The sequence below is a fragment of the Callospermophilus lateralis genome, chromosome 18 (assembly GCF_048772815.1).
Source record: "Callospermophilus lateralis isolate mCalLat2 chromosome 18, mCalLat2.hap1, whole genome shotgun sequence".
Classification (NCBI taxonomy): Eukaryota; Metazoa; Chordata; class Mammalia; order Rodentia; family Sciuridae; genus Callospermophilus; species Callospermophilus lateralis.
In genome coordinates this window covers 17,186,744-17,207,783 of record NC_135322.1, presented here as the reverse complement: position 1 = coordinate 17,207,783, position 21,040 = coordinate 17,186,744, and the positions used below count along the sequence as shown (strand labels likewise).

Sequence of the window (21,040 nt, the reverse complement as noted above, 5' to 3'; positions counted from 1 at the left end):
CAGGAGTCCTAGATCTGAGCCTATCCTAATTCAACATCCATGCCCTGGATCCACCACCCAGAAGCCAGGAATTCATGCCCCCAGAATTAGGAGTCTGGGCCCCCAGGACCCTCCTCTCTTGGACCCAGCAGTTCAGGCTCCCAGCCCCTCTCTCCAAGGACCCAGGAGTTCAGGTCTCCAATCCTACCGCCTCCCTCCCCCCACGGGACTTCGGACAGATGTTACTGTCTGTAGCTTTTCAAATCCTCCTGGGTCCGTATGGGGATGGGAGAGAGATTGTGGTTAAATCCACTGATTCTAAGACTTAAGACCCGATATTTGATCATCACCCAACTGCACCACGCTGCTTGCCTCAAAGCAGCGGGAGTTCAGGTCATCAGAGATCTCGACCACCAGTCCCTACAGTCCTGGAAATCCAAGCCCCTGCCATTTAGGGAGGCTGGAGTCTAAGAGCCCAGGAGCAACTGAGAATCTAAATGTGGACCTCAATCCCTACAAGTCCACAGATATCAGACCCGGGGTCCCATCTCTCCAGATCCTAGCCCCCGCAATAAGCTCAGGGTTCCTCCCACCTGCTCGGCCAGCTGCGCAGCGTGGGAACGCCCCAGCTGGGCTTCATGGAGCCGTCAGTACAAGCTGCGCAGTTCCCAGCCTCCCCGCCTGTCCCATCCCGGGCACCGCCGCCTCCCAGCCGTCGCCTGGCAACCAAGGCCCAGGGGCCCGGCCCCCGCGGAATGGGGAGAGGGGCTGGGCCCGGACTGCGGGGTCCTGGGAAAGGAGAGACTGGAGGCCTGGACTCCTGGGTTTTAGAGTGTGCTACGGTTTGCAGCAATAACAAGGCAGCAGATCGATATTTTGAGGAGTTATGTGATGTGGGGAGCTGACCCCTCTTTCTCAAGGGTCCCAGCTGGCCCTCCCGCACCCGGTGCCCTCTGCGCGACCCGAAGACCCACGGGAGTCCTGGGCCCCGCCTCCCCAGGGCGCGGAAACTGGCGAGGCCCCAGGGGCTCCCGTTTATAGCTCGGTTTCCACTCATCACAGTCCCTGCAGGACCCGGGCTGAGCAAGTTTCTTCCACTCTTTCCCTTTTCTCCTCCTGCTCCTCTTCCTCCTCCTCACCACCCGCTCCCAGGACTCTCCCCAAAGCCGGCAGGACGCAGGTGTCCACTCCAGGCAGGACCCCCTTCTTGCACCCAGGTGTTCCGGCTCCCAGACCCCAATTAGGCTGCCCCCGCCCCCGCCCCGCGCGGGTTTCCTCGGAGCCCAGACCGCGGGAGTTTCTCAATGGGAAGAGGGCGGTTCTCCCAGGGGCCGGGCGGGGGCGGAGCCAGCGGGATCAGGCCCTCTTGGGGTCTCCGAGAGACCCAGCGCGCGGATCTCGCAGGCGTTTCAGAGCTTCTGAGGCTGCGGATGAGCAAAGTTGGAGGACCTCAGGCCAGAAGCAGGGGACCTCCAGTCTGGGGCGAAGAGTAGGGTGCAAGGGGAGTTCCCCTCCAGGCTGGGGAGAGATCCGCAACTAAGGAAATTGGAACGAAGGCAGTGCAACAGCAAGTCTTGTGGACCTTGGGGGACACACACTCAGGATGCTGGTCCCCGCCCTCCTCGTCCTCCTCTTCTGCTTTAGAGGGCGTGCAGGTACCCAAGACCGGAGCGGACGAAAATGGGGAGGATTGTTTGCCGACAACCGCTTTGGGGCTGGGACTCCTGGGTCTGAGGGAGGAGAATTCTGAATTCAGAATCCGAAAGAGCGAGCAGGTTGGGAACTGGACCCCTGGGTCCTGAGTGAGGGAGTTCTGTAATGCGCTAAGTTCAGATCTGCTGTTCCCCATTCTCCTAGGCCGGTCGCCCCATTTCCTGCAACAGCCTGAGGACCTGGTGGTGCTGCTGGGGGAGGAAGCCCGGTTGCCCTGTGTTCTGGGCGCATACAGGGGTCTCGTTCAGTGGACTAAGGATGGGCTGGCTCTAGGGGGAGAAAGGGACCTGCCAGGTGAGGCTGTCCTCTACTCAGGGAGCACTAGCACTAGCGTGGGACTACTGGGCTTGGGCTGTATCTGAAGTTTCTATTATGACGTTTTCAAGTTTGGGAAATTGATGGGATCAGGTAAACACTGGAATCCTGGTTATTGAGATGCTTCTTTGGGGGTGACTCATAGAGTTTGGGATTATTATTTTTTTACTGTAAAATATTATATAAATGTTTAAAGTGCAGTAAACATAAATTATAGAAGTCATGTAAACAATACCTTGGGTCATTGCTAGCTCCCCCCAAATGCCCCTTATTCCTTTCCACCATCATAGCCCAGAAGTAGGTGCTAACCTTATGTTTATAGCAGTCATTTTCTTGTTTTCCTTTCTGATTTTATTGCCCTCACATTTTCAGTGACTCTGCATTGGGAATGGGGTTTATTTCTCTGGGTCTACTGCACACTTTTTAAGTGTCTAACCATGGGATGTGTGGGTCATTTTTTGGTGTGGTATATCTGGGGGTGAAGACCAGAGGTCAAGAGCTCAAACTATGGTGTGACTGCCTTTCCCCTGACTTTAGGGTGGTCCCGGTACTGGATATCTGGGAATGCAGCCAGTGGCCAGCATGACCTCCACATTAGGCCAGTGGAGCTAGAGGATGAAGCATCGTATGAATGTCAGGCTACACAAGCAGGTCTTCGATCACGACCAGCCCAACTGCACGTACTGGGTGAGGATCCAGCCCACTAGTCCTTAAGAGCTGGGGGTGAGGGTTGTAGCCAGTACTAGCTAGGAGTATCAGAATCCAGAAAGACCAGGAAAGTGGTTGGTTGAAGCTGAGAAGATGAGGGTCTCTGGGCCTAAGATCCAGTTCTGATCCAAGATCTACTATACAGTGCCCCCAGAAGCCCCCCAGGTGCTGGGCGGCCCCTCTGTGTCTCTGGTTGTTGGAGTTCCTGCAAATCTGACCTGTCAGAGCCGTGGAGATGCCCGCCCCATCCCTGAGCTGCTGTGGTTTCGAGATGGTGTCCGGCTGGAGGGGACCACCTTCCACCAGGTCAGGTCCAAATCCTTTTGCTGGTCCTTGCCTATTCAGTGAAACTTAGGGTCCACTTTGATCATTCACCCAGAGTACAGGGTAGGCGGGGCAAGGATTCAAAGTTTAGGACCCTTGGAATGTGATTCAAGATAAGAACTCTAAGGCCAGACTACCTGGATTCAAATCCTAACTCAGACACTTGCTAACTGATTGATATTAAGTATGTTATTTAACCTCTCTGACCCTCAGTTTCTTTATCTGTACAATGGGATTAATAGTATGTACCTTATAGGATAATTATGAGGATTGAATAAAATAATACCTGTAAATGCCTAGAAGTGTGCCTGACACATAGTAAGCATTACCATATGTAAGGGATAGATGAAATCGTTATTATTCTCCATAACCTCTAGAACCTGCTGAAGGAAGGAACCACTGGGTCAGTGGAGAGCACCTTATTCTTGACCCCTTCCAGCCATGATGATGGAGCCACCTTAGTCTGCAGAGCCAGGAGCCAGGCCTTGCCTACAGGGAGAGATACAGCTATCACACTGAGCCTGCAGTGTGAGTTCAGTTGGCCCTGGGGAAGAGGGTTGGGACCTAGATTCCTGGATCTGATATAGCAGGAGAGGACAGAAAGATGGCTCATTGGAGAGTTGGGAACTGGAAGCCCAGACTGATGGCTCAAAGAAAGGAGGGAAGTACAGATTCAGCTTAGTGGGTTAGAGGGTCTGGGGACTGGATTCCTATCTAGGTCAGCAATAAAGGTGTTCCAGGTCTTTGCCCACTCTGACCATTGTCCCATCCTTATAGACCCCCCAGTGGTGACTCTGTCTGCTGAGCCACAGACTGTGCAGGAAGGAGAGAAGGTCACTTTCCTGTGTCAGGCTACAGCCCAACCTCCTGTCACTGGCTACAGGTGAGAAGGAAGACTACCTCTCTCCAGCCAGAGCACCTGTTTGGGGAGAGCTGAGACATTAACAATACCATCATCTTTGCAGGTGGGCAAAGGGAGGTTCTCCGGTGCTTGGGGCCCGAGGACCAAGGTTGGAGGTGGTGGCCGATGCCTCATTCCTGACCGAGCCAGTGTCCTGCGAGGTCAGCAACGCCGTGGGTAGCGCCAACCGCAGCACCGCGCTGGACGTGCTGTGTGAGCAGGGGCGGGGCCGTGGGTGTGGCCAAAGCGGCGAGTGGCTGTAGCGCGCGGTGGGAAGACTTGGGGCTGCGAAGAGCATACAGGCAGGATTGGGATGTGCTGGGTTAGTGCCAAAATGGGGCAGGGGCTGGTCAGGGGCGTGTAAAGCGTGGACAATTTGTGGGTGTACTTAGGCCCTTGAATATGCGTTTCCGAGAGGCTGATCCCAAACCAGGGGCTTATTCTGCCCCAGCCATGTGACTCCTTCTCTTCCTCCTCCAGTTGGGCCGATTCTGAAGGCAAAGCCAGAACCCATGTCCGTGGACGTGGGGGAGGACGCCTCCTTCAGCTGTGCCTGGCGCGGGAACCCCCTCCCACGGGTAACCTGGACCCGCCGCGGTGGCGCGCAGGTGAAGCTCGATTGGGAGCCTGTGGCGATAGTTGGCATGGGCCGGGCTTCCTCGCAAAGTCCCACCCCTGATGCCCTTTCACTGTCCCAGGTGCTGAGCTCCGGGCCCACGCTGCGTCTTCAGTCGGTTGGACCCGAGGATGCAGGCGACTATGTGTGCCGGGCTGAGCCGGGGCTGTTGGGCCTCGGGGGTGGCACAGCCGAGGCTAGGTTGACGGTGAACGGTGAGCAAGAGGGACTTTCTAGAGATCGGGAGGGTTATGGGATAGGAAGTGGTCAAAGAGGGTGAGGTCTAAAGGGAGTGGGCATGACCTTGAAAGTTTTGTAGATGGGGGCGTGGGAATTGCAGGCCATTCTGTTGAAAGGGAGACTTTTGAGAGGCGGTTGAGGGGCATGGACTGCCTGGTTGAGGTTAGCTGGGAGTGCTCAGACCTGGTCTCCCTTGATTCAGAATCGGCTCTGGGGAGGGCGAGACTTCTCCTGAGTGGTCCACAATCTGCATTCCAGCTCCCCCGGTAGTGATGGCTCTGCACTCTGCGCCAGCCTTCCTGAGGGGTCCTGCTCGCCTCCAGTGTCTAGTGTTTTCCTCCCCAGCCCCAGAAGCTGTGGTAAGGAAGAGTTCTCCGTACCTTGACCTGCCCAGCCACACCCCTGAAGCTGCTGTGACTTTTTCTGACTTTCCCAGCATCCCACCCACTTCTTCCCTCCCTCCCCAGTCTCTTCAGTGATCTCTCTCATTACTTTGTGTCCCCAGGTTTGGTCTTGGGATGAAGGCTTCTTAGAGGCAGGGTCAAGAGGCAGGTTCCTGGTGGAGACGTTTCCAGCCCCAGAGGGCTACCGGGGACAAGGTCCAGGCTTGATCTCTGTGCTGCACATTTCCGGGACCCAGGAGTCCGACTTCAGCAGTGGCTTCAACTGCAGTGCCCGAAACCGACTGGGTGAGGGAGGCACCCGGATCCGCCTGGGTCGTAGAGGTGAGACCCTGGTTCAAAGACCCCAAATCTGGGGATTTCAAACCCCAGGAATGTCAGGATTCCCAGAGTAGAGCCGCCAAAGAATAAGACCACCAAATGTAGAGAGCATGAAACATTGGGGACCTCAAAACTATGGGTTCCTTGAATCCTAAGACCCCCAAACTATAAATTCCCTCAAGTACAGAATCCTAAACCAGAAGACTCCTTGTACTTAAGAACTCCAAAAAAGGAGCCCAAAAATGTAGGAAACTGTAAAATAAAAAGATTCCTCAAACTCTAAAGACTCTCTATAGCCCAGGAGTTTACACTCACACACTGTTTGACCTTTCAAACCTCAGATTCATGAGTTCATAAGTCCAAAACTAAGTGCACCCTGTAATCCCAACAGCTTGGGAGACTGAGACAGAGGAGGATCACAAGTTCAAAGCCAACCTCAGTAACTTAGTGAGACCCTAAGCAACTCAGTAAGACCCTGTCTCTAAATAAAATGCAAATATATATATATATATATATATATATATATATATATATATATATATATGATATGCTGGGGATGTTGCTCAGTGGTAAGTGCCCCTGGGTTCAATCCCCAGTGCCAAAAAACAAAACAAAACCACCTTGGATATTCCCAGACTTGGTGGCCTTTTGAACCCAGAGATCTCAAACCTGAGCCTTGAGCCCTGGTTTCCCTGTTGTTCTTCAGTCTTTTGCTCAGCATGCCCCTTCTCCTCCCTGCAGACTTGCTGCCTACTGTGCAGATGGTAGCTGGGGTAGCTGCTGCAGCCACAACCATCCTTATTGTCATTACTGGGGTGGCCCTCTGCTGCTGGCGCCACAGCAAGGGTGAGTGCCTGATCCAGTCTCCAGTCCCCAAACCCCCAGCCCCACACATTCCCTGCCCACTGACTGCTGGCCCTGAGACTTACCCCTGCACAGTTTTCACATTGTCCTCAGTGTCACCACCCACTTCCAAGACAAGGTTATTATGGACTCCCAGACTCCCCACCCAATTTACCCCAGTCCTCTCTGTCGTGGCTTATTGATCCCCACAAACTGTGATCCTACCCATCACTCACCTCAGCCTCTCACTGTTGGGGCTGCAGCCTCTTTCTCCAAGCAAAAGAACTTGGTGCGAATCCCAGGAAGCAGTGATGGCTCCAGTTCAAGAGGCCCAGAGGAGGAGACAGGCAGCGGTGAGGAACGGGTAAGACAAAAGGGTCCCAGACCTGACTGTGCTTCCAGACCCCAATAATAACCTAGTCCAACCCACAAACTCAAATACTGCCCCAGTCCTAACAGTGATCCTAGACCCAAATGCACCTGCGGTCCACATATGCTCCTGACCATATCATTCCCTAGGCCCGATATATCCTCTGGCCTCTTGTCTTGAGTCCAGATTCCTGATCCCAAGTGATGCTGTGGCCTGGCCTCCATGGGCTGGCTGAAGGTCTTTGGGGTCTGGCCTTGGGGCAGGAGGCTCCTCTAACCACTCCCTCTCACTATTTTCCATACCCCAGGGCCCCATTGTGCACACAGACCATAGTGACCTGGTTCTGGATGAGGAAGGGGCTCTGGACACCAAGGTGAGGAATGGGAGGGTGCGGGGTGGGGGTGGGGGCTCCTTCACTGTGTCTGTAACTCTTTCCCTGCTTCTGTCTCCTCCATTTTCATTCTGTCTCCTCTAGACCTGAGATCTATCACTTGTGCATGCCGTGAGAGCGAGCACACGCGCGCACACACACACACACACACACACACACCCCTCTTGGGCCATATCATCCAGCTCCGCAGCCCTAATTTGCACTATTTGTTGATTCCACTTATCTGCCCCAGCCTTAGTCTCCAGCTTGAGTCCTGACCAGACATCCTTTCCCCCAGTCATAAGTCATGTTTCTGGATGTCTCTCCTTGGTAATCCATGGTCTTCCCAGGCCCCTTCCACCCACTAGGTCCCATACTAGCTTCACATCTCCCCAAACCCGTCCCATCTTTGGGATCCCACCTTAGGACAGCCCTGTTAGTTCCAGCCCCAGTCCCTCCTCATCATTTTCCTCTGCACTTAGCAGAGGCCTGAAACCCTCCACCTTCCTACCTCCATCTAATTCCCTCCTTTATTCCTCCAGTCTCAGCCCAGACTTTGCCTATTCTAGGAAGCCCATGCTTTTCTCATCACAGCCTGGTTATTCTGCCTGCATTTTTTCCATCACAGCCATAACCACTTTGTCCTGGGCTTCCCTGTCACAGCATGATCACTTTGCCAAAGGGTCCCCTGTCAGCCCCAGTCACTGCCTATTCTTTTCCTAGTCACATCTCTGACCTCTCTGGGCTCTGCTCTATCTGGGGGTTTGTCATTCCCTCTTGGCCTGAAATCTCCATGAAGACAGGGTCCAGGCCTCCTCTGGACATGTCTCCAGCAGTGGCACAGGGCATGATATAAAATCAAAGCCCAGGGGCTATTAGGCAGATGAATGAATGGTTGTCCTTCCCTCTGCCCCCTCCTTTGTACCACCACCCTCCCCTCAGTAGGCCTGTTCCTCTGTCTCTGTCTCATTCTTTTTTGTCCCTGTCTCTATCTTTCTCTGCTGATCTCCTGTCCCTTTGTCTTTGTAGCTATTTTTGTGTCTCGCTTTGTCTCTCTGCCAGTTTTCATGTCTGTCTCTCTGTCTCTGGGTCTTTTCCTGCTCCTGCTTCTGTCTTTTTGCATCTCTGTAGGTCTGGAATCTATCTCAGTCTGTCTGTCCATCCTTGATCCTCACTTCCCTGTACTTTTATATGTGTTACCAATCCAAGTCCCATTTGTCCCCTCAGGACCCAACCAACGGTTACTACAAGGTGCGAGGGGTCAGTGTGAGCCTGAGCCTCGGTGAAGCTCCAGGAGGAGGCCTCTTCCTGCCACCCTCCTCCCCGCTTGGACTTCCAGGGACCCCTACCTTCTATGACTTCAACCCACACCTGGACATGGTTCCCCCCTGCAGACTGTACAGAGCCCGGGCAGGTTATCTCACCACACCTCATCCTCGAGCTTTCACCAACTACATCAAACCCACATCCTTTGGATCCCCAGAGCTAGCGTCCGGGACTCCCCCCTTCCCGTATGCTGCCTTCCCCATGCCAAGCCACCCACGTCTCCAGACTCATGTGTGACCTCTCCAACTGAAGAGTCCTAGGATTTTCAACTTGCCATAATGGGTTGTTCTGATTTCTGAGGGACCAGAACAAGATGACAACCTTATTCCTCCAAAGTTGAACATCAAGCAGGGGAAGGATCATTACAATTATCAGGATCATTTATATATAGTGAACTCAGTCAAAGCAAATGCCCCAAGTGGAAGCAATATGGCCATTGTACCCACCTATTCTGCTGTGGAAAAGGTATTCAAGGGTTTAGGAATGTAGCTCAGTGGTCGAGAACTTGCCTAGTCTGAAAGGGTCCTGGGTTCAATCTCTAGTAACACACACACACACACACACACACACACACAGATATTCAAGATGCAAGGCCCTTTGCAGAGGTTGAAAGTTAGGGGCAGGAATGGAAGTCACTTCTAGTTACTGAGGAAAGGTATTTCAAGATGACGACTTGCATTGAGAAGAAAGATAGTATGGGCAGATCAAGATGGAAGGCATAAGCCAGGCGTGGTGGCACATGCTTGTAATTCCAGCCACCTCTGAGGCTTAGCAAGGCCCCTTTGTCAAAATAAAAAAGACTGCTAATGTAACTAAATGGTAAAGTGCCCCTGAGTTCAATACCCAGTATCACCAACAAGGGGGGAAAAAGACACTCTCACTGTGTCCTGGCTTTCCCTGACAGCACTTTATTTAGCCAATAGAAGTGCAGCCATCTTGATTCCTTCCACCTTCCTTAAAGACTCAGATAGAGCTGAACTCAAACAGTGGGGATAGGGTGAGAACTATCATTGTGGGGATGAAGGAGATTCTGGGGATAAGAATATTTATGTTTATTAAAAAAAAGAAAGCCAAACAGGCAAGCATGTCTGGAAGATTTTCCTGGTATTATTACTTTTCTTCTTCAAGGAAGAGGTCTATCAAACGTGTTCTAAGGGTCTTCCTCTACCCTAGCCTGTGAGGTGACTGTAGGAGCCAAAACTCTGAGCCACCTCTCAGTCCCTTGCTACCTGTTTAACACTCTAGATGTTTTAAATATACAACTACACAAATATATACATACACATGCACACACAGAGCTGCAAACAGAAACATAGATACCCATGTACCCACGGGACACACACATAAAAGTCCATATTGATGCACACTTGTGACACAGCTGCCCCAGTTAGCCAGGGAAAATAGAATTCTAAGCTGTTAATTGAGGAGACAAAGCGTGAGCACTGAAGGGGAGAAGACTAGGGATGGGAAAATGGAAATCCCTTGGTCCTTAGAGTGAGGATAGGGGGGCAGACCTTTGTCCTGAGGTGCTGGATCTTTGATGGGTGCCTGACTTAGGTCATCCTTAGAAAGGGCCTGGAAGCTTTGGTTCAGGGATCCTTGAGCTAGAAGTTAAGGGTCCTGACACCAGGGACTTAAGAGGCAGGATAGGAAGACTGAACTTCTGGGTCTGAGGAAGAAAGGGTGGGGGGGTTTGCCTCTGTTTCTGAGGGGAAAGGGGCCTGGGGCTTCCTCTGAAAGGACGGGAATGGATCTCAATCGCTGTGTTCTTGATTGAAGAAATTTGGGAAACTGAATTCTTGTGACCTCCAGAGAGCAATTTATTGGGAGGGGGGTTCCCCATGCTGGCATCCCTGGTGTAGGACAAAGCCGATTATGGGTGTCTGGATCTGATGAAGCAGAGGGCTGTGCATGACAGCCCTGAAGGAGGACTCAAAATCCCAAACCGCACAGCCCATGAACCAGACTCCGGCTGGGTTTTTGCAGGAGTGGGTAGGTCGCTTGGAATCTCAAGGGGCGGGGGCCTGGAGCTGGCTCCCACTCGGGGTTCCGGAGCCGCTCCACTCTGCGCAGAGCTGCCACGCTATTGTCCTGGCTGGGAAGGCGGGGCCGGCGCGGGGCGGGGTTGGCGGCGCCGGCGCAGCCCGGGGGCAGCGGGAGGAGGAGGCGGCGGCGGTGGAGCTGGGAGCTCCTGTCACCGCTGGGGCCGGGCCGGGCCGGGCGGTGTGCAGGGGACGTGAGGGCGCGAGGGCCGGGACATGGGGCCGGCCAGCCCCGCCGCTTGCGGTCTGGGCCGCCGCCGGGGCCCGCAGCCGCTGCCGCTGTTGCTGCCACTATTGCTGCTGCTCCTGCGCGCGCAGCTCGCCATCGGGAGCCTGGCCGGTGGGAGCCCCGGCGCGGCCGAGGTGAGGCCGGGCCGGGTCCTGGGGGATGGGGGAAGGGGTGGGACCGGGCCTCGGTACCCTGATGCGGACTGTCCAGGGCAGAAAGCGCAGTCTTTTCAGCCAGGTAGCCCTCTCCCAGGAGCCCTTAACTGCACTAGGTATTCATGAACCCAGGATTCCAGGCCCCAGCTACCCCATCATCTGTCGTCCTAGCCCACTCCCACCCGCAGCATAGGAACTGGCTTTTCCAGAGCCCCTGGACCCAAAAGTCCAGACCACTCCTCCACACCTTCTCAGCCTGGACGACTTGGCCCCAACCCCTTGCCACCTGAACATAGGATCCACCAGGCAGCAGGGCACTTGAATCTAAGAATCCGGGCTCCTTGCATCCTCTGGTCCCATGAGGGCGCCCACAGGCTCGCAGGAGCCAGGAGTCCAAGCCTCCAGTCATTACCCGCCCCCCCAAACAGAATGCAGCTCTCCAATCCCAAGGACCTGGTGTCCAGGCCCACTAGGAAGCCAGGCCTTGTAGTCTTCGCACCCCCGCAATAGGAGCCTGAACTAGGGATGGAGGGAGGAGGGGCCAGAACGCCTAGGTTCTGGCCTCCTCCCCCACGATTCAGATTTAACCCTTTCCGACTCCGTCTATGCCGCGCTGGGGTGGGGGCGGAGCCTGTCTCCGCAGCAACAAGGTCGCGAGAAACCCGGGGGACCTGGGTCGCCATAGCAACGGGAGAGCTGGGGCGCTCCCGCCCTTCAGGAGTTGTTTCCCAGGGAACGGTGCCTCCACCGAGGCCGGTGTGCGGTGCTTGGGGGGAGGGCTGGTGCTGGGGATGTGAATATCTGGGTCTTAGGAAGCAAAAGACCCCGTATGTCAGCTTCCCCGAGGCTCTCTCTGTCTCCTCCGCCTTCACTCCCAGGCTCCGGGATCAGCGCAAGTGGCCGGACTATGCGGGCGCCTAACCCTTCACCGGGACCTGCGCACCGGCCGCTGGGAGCCAGACCCACAGCGCTCACGACGCTGTCTCCGGGACCCGCAGCGCGTGCTGGAGTACTGCAGACAGGTGGGCGGGACCAACGAGAGGGGCGTGGTCAGCGGGAAAGCCGGTTCCAGAGCGGGCGAGAAGCCAGACTTGCAAAAGGCGGGATCCAAGGACTCCTGGGGTTTAAGTAGAAGGGAAGCTAGGGGGCGTGCCCTACGAAGAAGCAAGGCTAGTTTAGGGTAAGACCTGTTTTGAGAAACTAAGGAGAGTGGAGAACCACGCAAGAATGCCAGCTAAGGAAGATACCCAACGAAGAGGCAAAGTTTAGAGATTTGTGGTGGATTTTTGTCACGAGTACAGCTGTAGGTGGGAGAGGCCAAGGAAGGGGCGTGGCAAAGAAGTAAAAGAAACCTAGGGATCAGCAAGATGGGGAGGAACGATGGAACTCAATGGGAGAATAGATAGCTAGGAGGCGTGGTTATAAAAAGGAGGGCTGAATATAAAGAAAAGAGCCTGTAAGATCTACTGAGAGAGGGACCTGATGGGAGGGGAAGAGTAACCAGAGTAAGGGGCTTAGAGAGGTTAAGCTGATGGGTTCGGTGGAAGGACCTCCATAAAGAAACTGGGCAGGAAAAGAGCACCTAAAGATGACCAGATTTTAAAGGGAGAGAACTAGGGGAATTGACCAATGGGCAGGAAGGACTTGGCATCTAAGTCTGCTTCTATGGAGAAGCAGGGACTAGGGAGGAAATGTCCGTATGAATACTAGATCCTTGAAAAGGGCAGCTGGCAAGGTGGGGCCGTGGGTTGACTGCCCTTTCCTGGTGCCCTCAGATGTATCCGGAGCTGCACATCGCACGTGTGGAGCAGGCTGCACAGGCTATCCCAATGGAGCGCTGGTGCGAGGGTGCCCGGGGTGGCCATTGTGCCCACCCTCACCACCAGGTTGTGCCTTTCCGCTGCCTGCGTGAGTCACAGGCTGGGAGAAGGGAAATGAGGTGGGAGTCTCCCAGAGAGGAGGTTCTGAGCCCCTGTCTCAGACCCACATTAGGGGGCTGGGCATCTGAACTGAGAGTGGGGCAGAGAAGCTGGAGGATAAAATATCTGGATTCTGCGGAGCATGAGGCTGGTGGCTGTAGGAGAGTCTTAGTCTGGTGTCCCCCTTTCCTCAGCTGGTGAGTTTGTGAGTGAGGCTCTACTGGTACCAGAAGGTTGTCGGTTCTTACACCAGGAACGCATGGACCAGTGTGAGAGTTCTACCCGGAGGCACCAGGAGGCACAAGAGGTCAGGACCCTGGCCCACCATTCCCCATCCCTCAAACCCAGGAGTCCAGGCCTACAGCTCCCTCTTCCCACTGGGATCTAGGACTTCTATCCCCCAATCCCTTTCTCTAGAGCCAGGAATCCAGGCTTCCAGCCTCCTCAGCCCCCAAGACCATCTCTCAAAGCTCCCCTCTACACCCTCCTACTCTACAATTCTAGCATCTGGGCCCATTCTTGTTACAGGCTTGCAGCTCCCAAGGCCTCATCCTTCATGGCTCGGGCATGCTTTTACCCTGTGGTACAGATCGATTCCGAGGTGTGGAGTATGTGTGCTGCCCTCCTCCAGTGACCCCTGACCCATCTGGGACAGCAGTTGGGTGAGTGGGAGGGAACCCTCCATGCGCATCCCAAGGTTTCAGAGGCAGGGGATGGAAACATGGCAGCCTAGGCTCAGAATCTTACTGCCTGAATCTTCTGTTCTCTCAGTGACCCCTCTACCCGGTCCTGGCCCCTGCGGGGCAGAACAGAGGGGAATGAGGATGAAGAAGAGGAAGAATCCTTCCTACAGCCAGTAGATGATTACTTTGTGGAGCCCCCTCAAGCCGAAGAGGAACAGGAAGAAGAAAGAGTCCTGCTCCCAAGTTCTCATACCCCTGCAGTGGTCAGCAAAGGTCAGGCAATCTACCAGTCCTCTCTACCATAGAGGAAAGGGTGATTTGGGGAGCCTTGGTATAATAGCATCTTTGGGAAGGACCTGAAGGGGAGAGGCCCAGTTGGGAAGAATGGAAGAGACACGTGGCTTTGGTTTAAGTAGAGGTGGAAGGGTTAGCCTGTGAACAATGCAAAGAGCTTTGGGGTACTTGGAAGTGGAGGGGCCAGGTCCTAAGTATCATTTGGGGGAAAGCTCAGAAGTATAAAGGATTCCTGAACTTTGCAAGAGTAGGCCCAAACTAGAATTTCATCTCCCATGTAATTCCTAGCAGGTATGACTAAATCAGATACACATGGTCTCTAGAAAATGTAGTTCTCCAGGTAGGAAAGGTGACCTGGAGGTGGGCTGCAGACTGATCTCCTGATTCCTGGTCTTGCAGTCACTCCCACCCCAAGGCCCACTGATGGTGTGGATGTTTACTTCGGCATGCCTGGGGAAATCAGTGAGCATGAGGGGTTCCTGAGGGCCAAGATGGACCTGGAGGAGCGTAGGATGCGCCAGATTAATGAGGTGATAATACTGGGAACCCCAGGACCACACCACCCCCACAGATTTCCATAAATACCAGGAGATTTCTTAGAAACATTGATATTGACACTACATCTGAGGGTTGCCCGGCCTCCTTCAACTCTGAGCCCTCAATACTACTGTGTAAGATGACCAGGGATCCCTGACCCACCCAGAATCCCACTGAGATGCCACCAAATTCCATGGAAACTCTGGTCCATGGTATTCTTCCACTTTCAACTTCCTCTAGGTCTTCCCTTTGGGGAACCCAAGAATCAGTGGGACTTAAGGGATCTGGACTTTCCAAAGTCTTAAAGAGGGACTGGGAACTAGCCAGGTCAATCAGGGTGGGTTCCGGGATCCTGAAGCTCCTCCCCCTCCAGGTGATGCGTGAATGGGCCATGGCAGACAACCAGTCCAAGAACCTGCCTAAAGCTGATAGACAGGCCCTGAACGAGGTAGGACAATCTCCAGTGAGTCCCACTCATGCCTGTCCACTATGAGGGGTGCATGGTCTCAGCCTGGCTCTGGCCATATTCTGCTCCATCCATTTAACCCCTCCTTACTTACCTTGACCTTTTCCCTACATTTGGCCCTGTTCCTTTTAACACCACATTACTCTCCTCCTCAGATTGGCCAGGTTTAGCCCTCTGTGTCCTTGACTTTCCTCTGAGGACTGTCTCTGGAGTCTTCTTCCAACCCCAGCCTTCTGCTGTCATAGCTGGGTCCTTTTCTTGGAAGTATTCATGGCCCTGTTAGCCCCCAACCTCTTCATTTTGGTCCTGCCCCTCTGATCTCACTTTTCTCAGTCCCTCTCCAGTAAACTTGGCCTTTGACCTCTTGGCCCCTCCTCCCTTAACCCCATTCCAGTTAGCTCCCATTTGAACCCTTGGTCCCACTCCTATCAGCCTTATTGGGGCACAGCCTGTCTCAGTTTGACCCTAATCTCCCTACAAGTTCCCTTGCATCTTAACATTGATCAGTTCTGTTCCCAGATCATTCCCATCCAGTCGACACCCACAGACTAACTCCAGTAAGCCTCGCTACCCCTGCTCTCCCAGCCCCATAGCCCCTCCTTCCAGTCAGTCTCCTTTGACCTAGTCCTACCCTAGTTCGGCGGAGATGCACTGAACCCCACCTTACCTGCCCCAATATCCCTGCCTTTCACCCTTCTTTATCTCTCCTGATCCCTTGTCCACCTCCACCCCTAGCACTTCCAGTCCATTCTGCAGACCCTGGAGGAGCAGGTGTCCAATGAGCGACAACGTCTGGTGGAGACTCATGCCTCCCGAGTCATCGCCCTCATCAATGACCAGCGCCGTGCTGCCCTGGAGGGTTTCCTGGCGGCGCTGCAAGGGGATCCTCCTCAGGTACAGGGCCGTGGGGACAGAGAACAGAAGGTGAGGAGAACTAGGGCAGGCCTGGGCAGCCTTTGTCCCTCCCACAGGCAGAGCGCGTCCTTCTGGCCCTACGGCGCTACCTGCGTGCAGAGCAGAAGGAGCAGCGGCACACGCTGCGGCACTACCAGCACGTGGCAGCAGTGGACCCTGAGAAGGCCCAGCAGATGCGCTTCCAGGTGCTCATGTTCTTCCAGCCCCCACATGCCTTGCCATCCTCAGACCCCAGCCCCTCAGACTCTTCTCTTGTCCCTCAAACCCTCTTTCTGTCCTGTGGATCCCCTTGAGTGCCTTCCTTCTGTGCCCCAGGACCCATTCCAGTCCCTCAGTTCCACTTCCTGTCCCATGGATCCCTACTTCCTGACTCTGGAACACTGGCCCTACACAGGCACTGTGCCTTTGACCCCCTTCTCCTCCCTTAGATTCTTACTTCCTGGCCCTACTTCCTTTCCTAGAATCCTCTTCCTGTACCTAGAAACCTGTTCCTGCCCATCAATCCTCCTTCTTCTCTAACTCCACTTTTGTTCCCTGGAACCCCTGTTCTGTGCCCTCAGATTCTAATTCTTTCTTTTTGGTTATCTTCCTGTCCATGAATGCTCTGTTCTGTGCTCTTGAACTCCAGGTCTTGCTCTTAATCTGCTGTCATTTCTATATGACTCTCCAATCCCACTTCCTGTCACTAGAATCCCCTAAAACCCCACTTTCTGTTCCTCAGATCTGTTTTCCGCCCCTGCCCCACCTACCTTGGCTTACCTTGTCTCCTGTGCCCACTTTCTTAGGAATCACTTATTTTCGCTGGTACCTTACTTCCTTTCCCAAGCCCCTCACTTCTTGTCCTGTGTACATCTCTTCTTTCTCTTTGTATCCTGCTTCTCCTTCAGTTTCCCTCCTATGGCCCAATTCCTGAACCTTATTCCCTACAGGGTGGCTGTCTATCATTATGGGCTACTTTCCCTTGGACCCTATTGAATTCCTCCTTCATGCAGGAAAAGAGGAAATTTCCTCTTTTCCAGGCGGTATTGCCCATTTCATTCTTCCAACCCACTCTCTGCAGGTGCAGACCCACCTTCAGGTGATTGAGGAAAGGATGAATCAGAGCCTGGGATTGCTTGATCAGAATCCTCACCTGGCTCAGGAGCTGCGCCCCCAGATCCGTGAGTAGCTATGATCCCAAGCTCTCATTCCAGATCTCTCAGGGCAGACTTTGACCCTCAATCCTCAGCCTTCCCTGATTTCAGTTATCTGTTCTTTTTTATTAAATATTTATATTTTAGGTATAGATAGACACAACACAATACATTTTTTATGTGGTGCCGAGGATCGAACCCGGGTCCTGCCTGTGCTAGGCAAGCGCTCTACCGCTGAGCCACAATCCCAGCCCATCTGCTCTTATATAACAAAGCATCCCAGAACTTAGTGGTTCAAATCAATGACAATTTTCTTTGTTCATGATCCTGCCATTTGTTCTGGGTTCAGCTGGCTGGTCTGGAAATCTTGCCAGTAGTCAAGTGTGCAGCTGTATTTAGCCAGCAGACTGACTGGGACAGGCACTCTCTGGTAGATGGGTCTCTCTTCTCCAAATAGGCCCAGGGCTTCTCTTCTCCATGGATCCTCTCCATGTGGTCCCTCCATCATGTGGTCCCTCCATCAGGATAGATGGATTTCCTACATGGTGGCTCAGGCACCCCAAAGCAGAAAAATAGAAGTTGCCAGATCCTTTTATTTTTTTTCAGTAATGGGGGATCAAAGCAAGGTCTGTGTGCATGCTAGGCAAGCACTCTACCCCTGAGTTACATCCTCAACCCCTCCAGATCTTCTTAAGGCTTGGACAGACATTCTATTGGTTATAATGAGTTACAAACCAAGTCAGATTCAAGGGGAGGGGCCTAAATAAGATTATGAAAAATTGGTCACTACCAGAAAGTGTGACCTTGCACAGCCTCCAAATCTATTGTGACTTTCTCCTGGATGCTCCATACCTAACCCTAAACCTCCTGATATTTAAGAACATCCAGAATCCTGGATACACTTGTTGCTACCCCCACACTTGGGGCTGCCTCTGCTATCTGCATAATCTTCCAATCACTCTACTCAGGGTTTTATTCACGCACCCAGTTTTCTTTGTGGAGTCCCTGGGCTCACCAACCCATCCACCTCTCTATATGTTCTTTTCAGAGGAACTCCTCCATTCAGAACACCTGGGTCCCAATGAATTGGAAGTCCCTGCACTTGGGGGCAGCAGTGAGGACAAGGGTGGGCCGCAGCCTCCAGATTCCAAGGATGGTGAGTGAACCTAAATATTGATAACTCAAGATTTTGGGGGACAAGCCTCCAACCTTATTTCTATTCCCCTAAAGTCTGGGGGTGTCTGAGTCACCATAGTGAGTAAAAGAGGATGGGGAGGAATGTTGAAGGTGTGGAGGCTTCTGCAGGGTCCTCTGTCCCCCTTTTTGTGTCCCTGGGAGGGTGTTTCCCTGCTCTTTCTTTGATGATACCTTCCTCTCTTTACTGTTCCACCTGCCTTTTCCCCTACTGGCTGCCAGCAGACACCCCCATGACCCTTCCAAAAGGTGAGTGTCCAAGTCACTAAATCCCACTGAATCCTAAACCCAGAATGGAAAAGGTCCATACCTTGGGAACCTCAGACCTCCTGGGGTGGAGTCTGGTGCCCTTTATGACCCCCTCCTCAGGCAGGGGCAGCACCCCTCTGGACCCTCAAGAATGAGATGGGACTTGGGGGGTAGGGTCCACAGAACAAGATAATGCATCACCTGGAAAAGAGAAGATGACCCCCTTGGAGCAATATGAGCCAAAGGTAAGTAAAACAGACCTATGGGCACCTGAGGGAGGACAAGAGGGAGCCTGGACTCCTAGGCGCGAGGGAGAGAGGTGCTGAGGGTTTAGATGCCTTGACCAGAGGAGAAAAGAGGGCTGAAGCCATGGGCTTTGGGGTCCTAGGAGAGAAGAAGGTTGTGGGGAGTCCCCTTTTGGGCTCCTGGGGAGGAAGAGGCTGGGATCCATGATACCTCCTGCTTCCCCAGGTGAATGCGTCTGTTCCAAGGGGCTTTCCTTTCCACTCCTCAGAGATCCAGAGAGATGAGCTGGTAAGAGGAAGCATATTCTCAGTGCTTAGGGGGAAAAGATCAGAGATCACTGTTTAGGCTGTGGCTCCCAAAGCCCCACAGGACCTAGATAAGCCTCAAAGATGTCTTTGGCCCTCTATTCTCTCCCTGCAGGCACCAGCGGGGACAGGAGTGTCTCGTGAGGCTGTGTCAGGTCTGCTGATCATGGGAGCCGGTGGGGGCTCCCTGATCGTCCTCTCCATGCTGCTCCTGCGCAAGAAGAAGCCCTATGGGGCCATCAGCCACGGAGTGGTGGAGGTGAGAGGCGCAAAGACCTGGTGCGGACATGGATGGACCATGAGCTCTGCGGCCAGGTCTCTGAGTTCCATGAGCCCTCCTCTGCCCTGTTGCAGGTGGATCCCATGCTGACCCTAGAGGAGCAGCAGCTCCGTGAACTGCAGCGACATGGTTATGAGAACCCCACCTACCGCTTCCTGGAGGAACGACCCTGAACCCACCCCCTTGATGCCTTCAGCTGAGCCCAGACCTCCCCTCTTCCTGGGGCCCCAGAACCCCAATTCCCACCTAGGGTCGGGGAGGGAGGTCTCGACAAGTTCACTCTTATTTCCCCTTTCCAGTGCTATCCCTAAGAAATACCCAGATATTCCCAGCTGCCAACCCACTTTGGACCTCCTCACCTTAATTTATTTTGTAAGTTATTGCTCCTAAAGGTCACCACCACTTTGGTTCCAGCGTCTATTTTTCCCTAGAGCTCACCTGCCCACGTTTTCCCCACTAACATCCCAATAAAGTCTTCTTCCCTACCAGGTCATCCTATGTCTTTATGGAAGACTCAGTGTGTAAATATGCTGGACGCGGTGTCCCTCTCTGCCCAGGCCTCCTTTGGATCTCTAAATAAGAGAGCTTTAAATCTGGGCGGAGCCGGCGGCGGAAAGGGCGGGCGGGCAGGGGGGCAGGGCCCAGAGACCTGGGTGAGGCTTTCTGTGCCTGCCCAGGAGCTTTCCGTGGTGCTGAACTGGCTGTGACTTCCAGGTGTCTATTTGCGGGGTTCCCGCAAGTTTCTCCACCCTTCTAGTTACCCGCCCATACAATCATACACAGCATCTGCCCCAACCTGCGAGCACTGGGAATCTGGAATCACTTCCCAATCTCAAGTCTTCATAGCTTCTTAGGGAGTCAAAAGGAGATTCCCTGGAATGTGGAAATTCCAGTCTCGTGTCCCAGTGGGGTGTATGTGATGTCTGCAAACACCTATTGGAATGTATATACTCAAGGGTCCCATCAGATGATGTATTCCCAAGACAGTCATTATGATGATTAAAAGGGTCAATATTTGTGGAGATATTAAAACTGTTCCTGCCACTTAGCAAGTGTTTAAATAAATTGTAAAAGAAAACACGATAGAGGGGACTCAGTGGTAGAGTAGTTGCCTAACATGCATGATGCCCTGGGTTTGATCCTAGTACCAACACACTTTACATGCATGGGCGCGCTTCATCATTATTTTCATTCCATAGAACTGGAACTAATTTATCTCCATCTATAGGTTAGGAAAGGCGGGATGAGAGAAGTGAGATCAGATTTCCTTTTGACTCCATCATCTAGGAAGGATGAGGGCTGGGAATTCAACACAGGCATCCTATGTCCAGTGCATATACTCTAGAGCACTTTTCTAACATACTATTTAATAATTCAAGACTGTCATATATAATGCTTAAATTGTGCACTGCAAAATTCCAAGTCATGTCTACTATTCCTTCACCCTTAGACATTGCAGATTTGCTCTTTTACCACAATTTCCCAGCAGATGGCAGTAATGTGCCATGTTCTAATGTAAGCACAATTTTTTCAGACAGATGGCTTAGGGAGGAAGCACCTATTTCTAACTCTCCCAAAGGGCCTATGAGCTAGCAGAGTTCTTCATAATATATCCCTGTAAATACAGGTCATGTATATTAAATACACCCCTGGTAGGTGTAAGGAGGAAGGTGCTTTTAAAACGCAAGTTGGATATAACGCCACAGCTTTGTTAGAGAATTCAGGATGCATCATCATTCCAACAGTGGTTATATCTTTAGTTATAGTCAGATGAGCTCAGCAGAAATCTACCACCAACAACACAGGCTTGGAGGAAAGCTGCCTTTGTGTTTTCACAACATGAGTGAACAACAGGCTAACAATAGGGAAGGAATTTCGAGCAGGTGAGACCAGGACTAAAAGGCCGTTCTCTCTCCAATCTGGCCAGTGTCTGATTCCTTAACCAAGTTTCTACTTTAGTGGTGAT

General features: G+C 53.0%; 2 protein-coding genes across 3 annotated transcripts; both read left to right on the top strand.

The window, feature by feature from the left end:
- The first annotated feature begins 1,582 nt into the window (after positions 1-1,582).
- On the top strand, positions 1,583-8,687 carry Kirrel2 (kirre like nephrin family adhesion molecule 2). 2 transcript variants are annotated; one of them, XM_076838980.1, is made up of 16 exons: positions 1,583-1,634; positions 1,837-1,986; positions 2,545-2,694; positions 2,861-3,021; positions 3,417-3,567; positions 3,817-3,922; positions 4,005-4,153; positions 4,421-4,548; positions 4,639-4,771; positions 5,055-5,155; positions 5,302-5,521; positions 6,260-6,370; positions 6,625-6,725; positions 7,039-7,104; positions 8,329-8,367; positions 8,637-8,687. In XM_076838980.1, exons 1-16 carry the CDS (start codon positions 1,583-1,585, stop codon positions 8,685-8,687), a joined length of 1,869 nt encoding a protein of 622 aa, XP_076695095.1. The 2 variants fall into 2 exon arrangements, with proteins under 2 accessions (XP_076695095.1, XP_076695096.1); XM_076838981.1 differs by lacking the exon at positions 1,837-1,986.
- Positions 8,688-10,685: 1,998 nt separating this feature from the next.
- Positions 10,686-19,523, top strand: Aplp1 (amyloid beta precursor like protein 1). The gene is made up of 17 exons (XM_076838726.2): positions 10,686-10,832; positions 11,732-11,875; positions 12,629-12,761; positions 12,967-13,079; positions 13,301-13,434; positions 13,544-13,728; positions 14,149-14,279; positions 14,660-14,734; positions 15,488-15,646; positions 15,724-15,852; positions 16,728-16,827; positions 17,849-17,956; positions 18,220-18,243; positions 18,418-18,488; positions 18,715-18,777; positions 18,910-19,053; positions 19,149-19,523. Exons 1-17 carry the CDS (start codon positions 10,686-10,688, stop codon positions 19,245-19,247), a joined length of 1,959 nt encoding a protein of 652 aa, XP_076694841.2. The 3' UTR covers positions 19,248-19,523.
- The last annotated feature ends 1,517 nt before the right edge of the window (positions 19,524-21,040 follow it).

Excerpts from the sequence above, each read along its gene's own strand:
- Kirrel2 (XM_076838980.1), top strand. The coding sequence starts at position 1,583 with ATGCTGGTCCCCGCCCTCCTCGTCCTCCTCTTCTGCTTTAGAGGGCGT. Across the intron at positions 1,987-2,544 it reads GGGAGAAAGGGACCTGCCAG|GGTGGTCCCGGTACTGGATA; the intron begins GTGAGGCTGTCC and ends CCCTGACTTTAG. Across the intron at positions 3,923-4,004 it reads CCTCCTGTCACTGGCTACAG|GTGGGCAAAGGGAGGTTCTC; the intron begins GTGAGAAGGAAG and ends TCATCTTTGCAG.
- Aplp1 (XM_076838726.2), top strand. The coding sequence starts at position 10,686 with ATGGGGCCGGCCAGCCCCGCCGCTTGCGGTCTGGGCCGCCGCCGGGGC. Across the intron at positions 11,876-12,628 it reads TGCTGGAGTACTGCAGACAG|ATGTATCCGGAGCTGCACAT; the intron begins GTGGGCGGGACC and ends TGGTGCCCTCAG. Across the intron at positions 18,244-18,417 it reads CCCCATGACCCTTCCAAAAG|GGTCCACAGAACAAGATAAT; the intron begins GTGAGTGTCCAA and ends CTTGGGGGGTAG.